This window comes from Schistosoma mansoni, chromosome W (genome assembly GCF_000237925.1).
Source record: "Schistosoma mansoni strain Puerto Rico chromosome W, complete genome".
In the NCBI taxonomy this organism is placed as follows: domain Eukaryota; kingdom Metazoa; phylum Platyhelminthes; class Trematoda; order Strigeidida; family Schistosomatidae; genus Schistosoma; species Schistosoma mansoni.
In genome coordinates this window covers 39,346,417-39,358,562 of record NC_031502.1, presented here as the reverse complement: position 1 = coordinate 39,358,562, position 12,146 = coordinate 39,346,417, and the positions used below count along the sequence as shown (strand labels likewise).

Here is a 12,146-nt window from a genome sequence, read left to right as displayed (position 1 = left end):
GATATCTCTAACCAAGCTGATCAAGTATACAATTATTAAGAAGGCATTAATAATAATTTTATACATTAGATCACTTTCCAAAGTAAATAAATAATTAGAATTATATATTCAAACAAAAATGGAGTTAAATATACATATATATTAAACATGGTTAGCTCAGCATTAGCAAACAAAAATATGACAAAATAGGATTTGCCAGAAAGTTTATTTAGAATATCTTTTTCAGCACTTTAATACGGTTTTGCTTTTGTTTGCAAGGCAATTTAATTGGCTACTCGATACATGTTTCCATTTATGAGTGGGCGATCGTTGATGCGCACTGCTGAGGAGTCCCACAATGGGACGAAACGGCCGTCCAGTGCTTCCAGGTTTTCCATGGTGGTCTAGCTTCAATTGACTCACGCTTTCAACTATGCAAATGCTAAATCTCCAAAAAACCCCTTCTGAGTTTTATTTTTTTTGCTCTATAAACATAAGTATCATTGTGGAATATAAGGCGTCATGGATAAGCCCCATACTTCAAATTGATCAGTTTTAGAAATATATTCATCCGATTTAACTGTTTTTTTTATGATTGAATTCATGAGTCAATTAAAGCTAGACCAATATGGAAAACATGGAAGCACTGGATGGCCGTTTTGTCCCATTGTGGGATTCTTCAACAATGCTCATCCACGGTCATATTTTGAGCTTAATAAAATTACAACTAATTAAGAAGTTTGTTGACTGGTGATGTACTATATTATATGTAACTGTAAAATGATTACTTGTTGTAAAATTTATCATATTTAAATATAATTTGGTACTAAACTGCTATGTGAATAATGATAAGTTTGTTATATCTAGTGGTTATTCTACTTAATTCATAGTTTCTTTCAAATTTGTACAATGAAACACTGGTTACATTCTGTAACTAAATTCAGTTTATTTCACAATCTTTAAAGTCAAACTTCTTCACTTAGTTATACGAAGATTTAGTGAACCTAATTAAATTTACTATTCGGGATGGGGGGGTAAATAGTTCATATATCCTTCTAAATTTCCGTATGTTAAGTAAAATCACTAAAACGTTTTTTCAATAGGTAACCTCATACAGTTGAGTTGCTTAAAATGAATCTAGTTTCAGCGAATAAATCATCAATATAAGAAATATTATTAACGGCCATCCAGTGCTTCCAGGTTTTCCATATTGGTCTAGCTTCAATCGACTCATGCTTTCAATTATGAAAAAAATAATTCCTTCCAAAATTAAAAAAAACGAATACTTACTGTAACATATCACTTCCAAAAAAAATCAACTTTATTATATAAATCTTACTTATTTGACAACGTGAACCAGTAAAACCTTTTGGACAATTGCAATATATTGTACTGGCATTTTCATAACATAATCCACCATTTTGACATGTGCCTGATTCTTTCAAAAACCTGCTACAATTGGATACTAAATAGTAAATGTAAATAGATATTCCTGTTTAAGATAGCATTATTATTATTATTATCAGAAGGAGTTTTTTGTAGAGATTCAGTATTTTCATAGTTGAAAGCGTGAGTCAATTGAAGCTTTGAAGTTTTCCCTGGTGGTCTAGCTTCAATTGACTCACGTTTTCAACTATGAAAATAGCATTATTAGTTTTTTAGACAATGAATTTTTCGTCACTGATAGAGTTTTTTTTCTAGTATTTAATCTTTATTTACAAAAAGAACCAAGTTAGCGATATTTTGGAAAATAGATTATTAAGCTGATTGTAATCAAACTGTATATGTAACGGATTGAAGTCACCTGGTGAGTTATTGAAAATGAAGAAACAATAAATGGAGGTTTTATATTAGTTCAGAACATTTTGGCAAGGCACAAAAATAACTTCACATAATATATTTATACCTTCATGTATCACAGTGAGTAGTTTCATTCTTAGATAGCTTAGTTGAAATCAAAATGTATGCGTTTTATCTGCAGTTAACTATATTCGGAGTAAAACACAGATCGCTGCTCTATATTTTAAATCAGCCTTGATTAAAAATCTGTATCATTCGCTATAGGCTCAAATTTTCGGAAATAATGTTTACTAACAAAACTATCCGTTCTAAATTCGATCCTTTTTATGGACGTGGAAAGTGACTAAACTGAGGCAGAAATCTCAATGCTCTAACTATCATTTGTTTAAATTTAAAACTGCATTTTACTACAACAAATATCTCCACAATTTATCCAGTTTGACCATCTACATTGCTATGTCGTTCTTCCAATCTTCAGAAAGATCACTTAAAGTGAAACCACATTTTAATGAGATTATAAATTTAGTAGAAAGTATCCATCTAATAAGGATTTCAAGTTCGTGTTGCTTAAAATTTTTTATACTTAACAAATCAAAACCTATCAGAAAAGGGGTTTTGTGGAGATTTTAGGGATTTTATGTAGTTGAAATCATGAATCAATTGAAGCTAGTCCACCATGGAAAACCCGAAAGCATTGGACGGCCGTCTCGTCCTATTGTGAGACTCCTCAGAAGTGCGCATCCACGATCCCACCTCATGAGATTCGAGCCCAGGACCTATTAGTCTCGCGAGCGCTTAACCACTGGACCACTGAGCTGGCGTCCAACGGTGTTATTGTCTAACTTCAACCAATCTACGAAGTTGAGCAACCATTCACCAATGTCTTCAGTGAGTTGATATCTCTCAACTGACCTGGTTGAACTCGACTGGTCAGTGCTTCTCACTGGAACTCCAGGAAATACCTCTTGAAGCCAGTCATTAGTGAGCATATGATCAAAACCTATTTATTTGACATCTATAATAATAATAATGTAAATGATAAATTTATTAATAAAATATAGTCCATAATAACTGAATTAGTTTATAACTTCCATAAGTATGTCTTGAAATTTATTAAAAATCAATGTCTATTTAACATTCTACTTCATTGATGTCTATATCAATATAGAATTTATTACTACTTACAATGTTTATCTTTTAGATACCTATCCTTAACACTAATTACACAATTATTCGAAAAAAGAAAATCTTCCTTATTTAGTTTTTACTAGTTTCAAGTATTATCCCATTTTCATAAAGATAAAAAATATGTAACATACAACCATCAAAATTAACAGATCCCGTATTTTGTTGTTGTTGTCGGTTACTTCTTAACGAAAGCACTAACAGAACAGTATGGATAAAAACGGTTGACTATATAGACATTTATTTTTTTGTTCTTGTAAATAAGCTAATTTATTTATCAGTATAGAAATCTTATCCAAAACTGAAGAAATTATTGAAATTAAATCATCCAATATATATATATATACATATAATACATATGATTAGTTTGTTCAGTATTTACACTTAAATATACTCATACACATAGCAAACACTCGTGTGCTTACACACACAAAACGTGAACAGTAAGATGGACGACTGAACACTTGAATAGACCTTTTGCTTTTTTTTATATAAATTCTACACAAACAAACAAGTAGATCCCAAATAAATTGAAGAGTTTTCCATGAAAATTAAGCATTGGAAGCAGGAAAATGATAAGTTTTTCAACTCTTAACTGCAGACCATGATCTTGATGATTCAGGGTGGTGGAAAATGAAGGAGAAGAAGTAGTAGTAGTAGTAGAAGCAGAACACAAAAGTTATAATGAAAGTCGAAGATGGAAATCTTTTTTTACAGACGATATAAATTGAATATACATGAATAAAGCAGAGAAAAAGTGGATAAATAGTGTTACGGTCACTTTTTATTTGGTGTATGTAGCTGAAGATATTTTCCTCTGTTTTATCTGTACACAAAGAAATAGAGGTAGTGGTACAGATTATTCAGTCAAACTATCGAGATAATGAAGTTTAAGGTAAGAAGGATCGGTGAGCGAGAAAAAGAAAGATAGGGAGTGGTTAGGGTGGAGTTAATTAATCTAAGTTTAAAATGAATGTAATTTAATTTGTTATAAGCTTTTCTGACTTTTTAGTCCATTTTGTCAAGTTTAACATTTATATATATGATTCAATATATAATATAGGTAAAAGTGTATTTGGACGATCTAGACTGTCAAAGCAAAGTGATGCAATTGTACATTAGAAACCGGAAAATGCAAGTTACCAATTTATATAGACTGATATGTAAACACCACATATAAATTATTGAAAACATTAAGAATTTGAAAAAATCTTTTAGCTATCTACTACGTCATTAAACTATTTTCTTACTTTCAATGCAATCAGTAGTAAGAAATATTGGTTAGGGGTTCAGTTAAAAGTTTAACAGTACATTTAATTTATTGTTGTTTGATAATGTGGTAGGAAGACAGAGTGGATCAGAAAACAGTTATGTATTTGGACAATATATGTACAAAAACAGTTTGTTCTATCTTGAATCTACCCCAATAATCTTTGATTTACCTTAAACCCTACAGTGCCGTAGCAACTTATCATCATTTTCAAATCGCATAATTTTTTCTCCCCTTTATTACCAATTATCATTGTATATTGACTGAACCCATATCCTATGCATCGACAAATAAACGTGTGATCAGGTTGTTCAAAAAGCATATCTCAGATATATAACATTTTTCAGATGAATTCCATCTTCTTATTATACCATCGTAATTCGCAAAACAAGATAGTTGGTTTTTCATTGTTGGACAGTTGGGAAACAGTTGATACAACCTAAATTGATCTAAATAAGCAACTGTCGATAGAAGCAGAGCTGACTAATTAGCTTTTCTTCATCAAAGAATCCTTTATTCTTTTGGACGTTCTGTCAATATTTGGAAATCATTTAGGGGTTTACATTAATGTAAAGAATAGTTACATAAATTCGTTTCGTTGTGTTTACTGTAATTTTGATTTCATTTTAAACATTTGTTTAACAGAAAGACTTTTAATTATTGGCTTCTAAGTATCTGAGTGATAATAGAGGACCATCCAATTGGTGGAGAAGTGTTGTATCTCGAACTTAGATTCTTAGTCTATCGCACAATACTTGAGCACTCGAACGCTGGAACCCTCCCAAGTCACAAATCAAAAGACAGAAGACAAGTTGAAGGAATGTTATTCCAAACGGTGTCGAATATGGTACAAAATTATCAGGTATTTATAGTTTTTAGTAGAAACAAAATCATCATTATAGTTATCCAATCCGCAGACATGGAGTTATCAGCACTGTCCAATAGGGAAGCTCCACGTGGCAATTCTGGAATATTCTTCCAAGAGCTGATTGGATGGAACATGTTGGGCTCCTTCTGGGCTTCCTAGAGCCTCCTCGACTTCACCTGTGAACCATCCTCACAAGAAGATTAGTAGCTCAGATGGGTGATTTTGATGGATTTTTGTTCTCTGAACTGGATGGTTTAGTCGTGGAACCTTCATCGTCGAGGTGCACAGGACAAGCTGTGAATCACATGTGGAGAAATTCAAACACTTCACTTCTACCCGAAGTTTGTGCTCGGATAAACTGAAAACTACTGAACAGTGGACAAGATTGAAATAGCAAGCCTAAGGCTTAATTACAAACATTGCATCTTCGTAAATATGTATCATTAAATCTCAATCTATATAGTTAATGTTATCTTGTTTCCTGTGATAATCGAATGTTCTGAATGCAAGACGGTGAAATGTAATTAATTAGAACAACTCAATTGCCCATTGCTCCCTAGTTTAAGACAAATCTACGGATGACATAAGTTTGTTATGAATCTTGACAAGTTATCTAACCAAACGTTCTATACTGCTATTGAACAGATGTTTATCAAGCAGTTATTCTCCAGAAACTATGTGTAAACATTTATATTTTTGATATGAACTGTATTTTGACTTAATGATCACTATTGTGCTCATCACAATCCAAAAAATAACAGGAAATTAACCATAAACATTTTCATTCAGATCATGAATCGATCACTGTCAGATCACCATTGAAAACCATCAAGCACTAGAACAGTCATTTCGTTCTAGTACGACACTCATCCACAATGCACATCCATGACCCACACATGAGATTCATACTCAAGACTCTCAGTCTCGTGCACCAATGCTCAATCTCCAGACCTTTGAGCCGGAATCCAACAGTGTTGATTTGTAACTTCAACAAATCCACGATCTTGTACAACCATCTTCAATTGTTTTCAGTGGGTAACTGCCTCACACTTGACATTGTTGAATTCCACTGGTTACGGCTTCTTAATGGAACTCCGAGAATTCCCTCTTGAAGCTATTCACCAATGAGCAAATGATGATTGTTAGTATAGGGTTGTGAAAACGGTTAAGTTTCATTGAATTGAGATCAAACATTAACAGTGTTAGATGGTGGCTCTGTGGTCTAGAGATTAAACGTTCATGCACATGGACGAAGGTGCGGGGTTCGGTTTCCACTTATGGGTCGTCTATATGCACTGCTGAGAAGTTTTATATTAAGAAGAAATGGCGCCCAGTGCTTCCAGGTTTTTAATAGTGGTATAACATTGATGATTTCATGATATTAAATAAAACTCAATGATTCCCACAATCCTGTACTATTAATGATATGTTTGTTGAATTTCGTTGCATGTAAAATTCACTTATATGAGTTTTAAAATAAAAATAAAAAATAATCGGTTGCCATGGGATGCGTCTAGTTCTGTTCTGACTTAAATTGTACAACACAGAAATCCTATAACACAATAGATAAGTAAAAATATAGTAATGAAGGTGAGGAATTAATCGTTAGTGATATCGGTAAAGTTAGGAATGTGTAAGTGTAACTATATCGATTATTTGTACTCCAACCCATTTAGGATATATTTAAAACACGTTAGTATGTAATATTACTGAATGTTTGCTCAATAAATGGTAGTTAAGTTAAGTTAGACAAATGTGATGACCAAAGTACACCATGGTTATTTTTGTTTATATATATATATATATATATATATATATATATATATATATATAAACTTTAATTTGAATTCACCGCACTCAAAAAATATACCATGATGTAACTCCAGTTAGTCGATGATGTTTATAACAAAGTAATTAGGATTTTTTATCGAAAATACTTACCAGGAACACAACCTTCATATCCAGGTTGACGAGTGAAACCAGGACAGCAACGAAGTTGTTTTGTCGGTGCCGTTTTAAAAACTGTTTTATAATGAACAGCATAATGGGTTCTAAAATATTTAAATAAATTAAAAGTCTAGTCAAATAATTCTGTGATCAAATAACTGTGAATTAGGAATGTACAAATATTATGTTAATTAAAGATGGAATAGATCAGTAATTTTTAACGTGAAAAGGTCATTGATATTTCAAAGTATTTTCATTACAAACTTATATAAACTGAATTCGACATGTGTGTGGAGTTGCGTGCAAGCATTGATCAACATTCTCAGATTAGAATAAATCAGCTGTTTAGTACTTTCTGCTACTCATTAATTATCCGCTTGATAATAGTTTATGATGATACTAATTTACAAAATGTGAAAAATCTCCTTCCAACTACCTTAGTAGGATTATTGACATTACTTTTTAAACTATGATGTTTGTGTTTTGTGCAGATAAACAGTACTTCTCTTTTGCATCTGTTTTAAGTGGTTCAGTTGGTTAGGGTATTTAGTAAAGCCACTTAACAAACATGGTAGTTTAAACGTTATCAAAACAAATTTTGCGTTAAAATGGATGACAGATATCAAGATCTTACAGTATGATCATAACAAACAGTCAAATTATCTTAGTGAAATATCACACTTCGTAGACTTATAACTTGCGAAATAATGGCTACCCAGATAAGTTCGTTAAAAAATACCTAGTAGAAAATATCAATAAAAAAAGAAAAACATTGTGACAAAGTGAGTAAAAAAACCTTGTATCTGAAACTGGACTTTAAAGGTGACATAGCGGGGGATATTCTAACACGCCGACTGAAAAGATCGGTTGAAAGGACGTTTTACGCCCCCAATCTACATATCAATTTCTCAACTAAACCAGTACTTACACAACTAATCAAGGATAAGTTACCGAAGATGGGCTCTTCCATGTGTGTATACCAATTCAACTGCTCCTGTGGAGCTAGTTACATAGGCCATACTCAGAGGGCTTTATCCTTGCGTATTCGTGAACATGTACCAGCATGGCTGGGAAAAGGAGTCACAAAATCCATTAACAGCGCCATCCTTTCTCACTTGGTAGACAGTGAACATCATATCAAAATAGAAGAAGCCTTCTCTGTTTTATATCAAGTTCCGAAAACTCTACCTCAAAGAGCTAGATTACGATTACTTTACATAGCCGAAGCCATCTGGATCAACTCTAGAAAACCAAATTTATGCATCCAAAAAAAGTATATCCAGCCACTATGTTTACCTTGGCCTACGACTGGATCACCGGTTTCCTAAACTAAATATTATAAACCTCCCCTTTTTTTTTTTTCTTCTTTGTTGATCACCTCTATCTTAATCTTCACATCCATCATTCCCAATTCCTTTATCGTAATTATCTTGATAACATCCCCTTTTATTACATATTATATTCACACAACAATCTTATTATTATTACTATTACTATTTATCATTATTATCTCACTTGACAAGATGAAATTCTCCTACTATGCACTTTATTCACACAATTTTTTTGCATTTTCATTTTTTCGAAATTACTATTAAATCGATTGTGACTAGACACTTGATTACAAATCACTTTGACCTTTATTAAATGACCTTTCTAATTTACAAATAACACAATTTTAAAGGATATATATGTCGTAACAGATGCAAACGTTTACCATTTTTAACATATCGAAATTGTCAAATTAATTAATACATGCCTCATTTTAGCCCTTGTAAAATATCACAATAGTTATGGACTTATAACTGTAAAGCCTGATGATGAAGTTATTGAAAACAGTTGTTCGCTCAAATATTGTTCATTTTTATATATTCTATGGAGATCTTCAAACTGTTATAACTTTATCTTCAATCATGGTAAGCAAAGATGGATAGTGGCTAGCAGTGGAATACAGGACGCGCGTTTCTTCCTATTCTGGACTCGTCAGCTGGATGTACCTGAATCTCACAGTTGATGTTCACTCTGGGACTCGAACCCAGTACATTTCGCTTCAAATGCCATCGCGTTATCCACTCGGTCACTGAGTTCTGATAACCACTTGCTTGTGCAATGGGGTGAAGTTTCAATTCAACTTAGTGTTGTTTGTTTGAATCTTCCCATTGATGTTTTAGGACTGCAACTGGTCAGTCTGTTATTGACATATGTGCATACTGTGCGTATTGCGTATCAATGGGAAGATTCAAACAAACAATACTAAGTTGAATTGATTTTATCTTCAATGTCTAAAATCAAAAGGTACTTTGATTTTGACATGAATAAATGATTTTGTAATTGTAACTCAATAATCCAACAATTATCATGTCAATGAAAACAAACAGTTAATCTATTTATACACAATAGATTTAATATTTTACAATCATAAATATTCAATAAAAACTTACTGTTCTTTATATTTAATACACCAATTACCTTCAGTTTCACAATTTGGTTCCCAAACACGTGTTAGTTTTGTATAAGGGATTTGTATACGTTGACGATATTGTCTCGGTTTAGGATTGGTTTCGAAGCATACATTTGGCCTAAAATAATTATGTATTTTATTAAAAAAGTATTGACATGAATTGAAAATTACTATAGTTTATTGATTTTTCGAGAGATTAACTAATTTTTCATTGATTAATTCAACTTATATAATCATAATATCAGAATAGTATATTAAAAAACGTGGTCGAAGATTAATTCAAATCCAAGACATTTTTATCGTTTACCGTTAGTATGTCTATGAGTTTTAGGTAGAAACTTCAACTTTATCTCAACTCGATAGCTCTGTGTTCCATCTAACTATTAGTAGAATAATACAAAAACTATCGTGCTTGATTTCTCCTGATTGTTCTGAAACATTCTTATCTTATTTATACTCTACAAGGGAGTAAAAATAATTATGTCTTTTTATCAATATTAACATTCTTAAGTTACAATTAAAGAAACTAGACTTATCTAAGGGTTATAAAGTCAAAAACTAATTAAGCAACGTTTAAGCATACATTTGTAGTATATATCCGATAGATCTAGTACATTGATCATGGAAGTTCAACAGACATTCTGAAATGGTTGTTTAGATACCAGTTACTCGAAAACTTTTTGTTCATAATTGCATTTACACTGGCATTGATCATTTTAAATCTATGAACACCAAATGCAGTTTCTAGTCTTGATAAGTCCATATAGTGATGAACTATATCCAGTATTAGGTGGTTTCTAGTTATTTCAAGGAAAATATAATGTGTTACTTAGAGAACTTGTAACATTTTAGCATGACATACAGAATTCTAAGAGGACCAAAGACCTAATAACAATGAAGTTGAATAATATTATTGTAAACTTCCTAATCCCTTACAAAGTTAGCTATTTTCTGAGTATTTCAAGAGCAGAACTTTGAATGCGATACAGGTTGAAGTGTCTTGATTCTATAAGAAGGATCAGTTCCAGCAAGATCGAAGACGATAAGTGATAACTAAGATTTTCTTTCGATTCCCTTCAACTATCTGACAAGCATAATATGATCGGCTTTATAAATACATAGCTTTGTTACTTAGGTAGAGTTCTTGGGGTAACAACTTGCACTTTTCCAAGTCGTAAATCTTGGCGAAACTCAAGACGATTAAACATTTCTAGATTGTGATATGGTAGAGAAGATTTGTAGCTCAGATGGTTTTTTGTTCTCTGAGCTGGATGGTTTGGTTGTGGAGCTTTCATCGTCCTTCTGAACGACATCTTCAGTACAAACTTCAGGTAAAAGTGAAGTATTCGAATTTCTCCATATATGTATCATTGCTTGTCTTGTATACCTCAATCTTGATTGGTTATTGTTAACCTTTATTCTGTCATTGTTTACTTCTTTATTTTGATGGTATCTTCCATTGATTTGATACTTGCTCCTATATTTAAAAACTATCTTTCAAAACGACGACTGTCCAATCAACTTCACCAAAAAATACCAACCGAACTCATCAGCAGAAACGAAATTAAGTACAGAAATCAACAAACAAATTATCCTACCATTTGTAAAAGGCATATGAGAAATTACAACGAGATTGTTGAAGGCTTTTGCGATAGGTGTAGCACACAAACCAACAAAATCACTTCAATCAATCTAATGCAAGCGAAAGGACGAAGTAACAAAAGAAAAAACACCTAACGTCATCTACAAAGTAAATTGTTCCAACTGCGAAAAACACTACATCAGATCAAGCTTACACCCTCTTCATCTTTGCCTGCACGAACATCAATTAGTGGTCAAACGCCATGACATATCCTCACTTATATCAATACATGTGGACAACTGTGGACACACATTCGACTGGAAAAATGTTGCGATCTTAGATGAAGGTAGTTCTAAAAACACCAGAGAATTTTTAAAAGCTCGGCACTCAGGTCCATGAGCGATCAGAAAACACATTGAAATCGATCCAATTTATCAATCAATCAGAAAAACCATAGACAAATATAGGACCGAGAATCAAACCGATGGAAGATACAATTAAAATAAAAAAGTAAACAATGACAGGATAAAGGTCAACAATAACCAACCAAAACCGAGATCTACAGGACAAGCTGTGAATCATACGTGGAGAAATTCGAATGCTTCTCTTCTACCTGAAGTTTGTGCTGATGATGTTGTTCACAATAACGATGGAAGCTCCACCACCAAACCATCTACTTCAAAGGACAAAACTTCACCACAATTTATGGTTCCTGTTTCGATACGTCAGACAGTTTTGCTTTATCTAAATTATTTTTACATTGAAGTTTTAAAACTTGATACTGCCTATAGACGACGAAACTCAATTTTAAATAATTCCGAAATATTGCTCTTAATTTAACAGTTTCGTAACAATGAAATAATAGATAAAGATTGTGTAGATCAATTTTCATCATATTTAGGCATAAAAACATAAGTCAGGTAATAAACCCTATCAGATAAAAACACTAAAGACGTCAGTTGAATTCATTCAATTTCCAACTAAAGAATGACTTCCAAAATGATTTCATTATAGCGAAGTAAATTTAAATTATTCAGTCAATAAAATGAATTAAATA

General features: G+C 32.3%; 1 protein-coding gene across 1 annotated transcript in view; it reads right to left on the bottom strand.

Annotated features, from left to right (window-relative positions):
* Smp_135210 (egf-like domain protein) overlaps positions 1-12,146 on the bottom strand; it is a gene marked incomplete at both ends in the record, with an annotated part of 89,588 nt that overhangs the window by 60,934 nt on the left and 16,508 nt on the right. The window contains 2 exons of the mRNA XM_018789656.1: positions 7,044-7,124; positions 9,516-9,589. Coding sequence (XP_018655077.1) covers positions 7,044-7,124; positions 9,516-9,589 — 155 coding nt within the window. The remainder of the gene's footprint in view (positions 1-7,043; positions 7,125-9,515; positions 9,590-12,146) is intronic.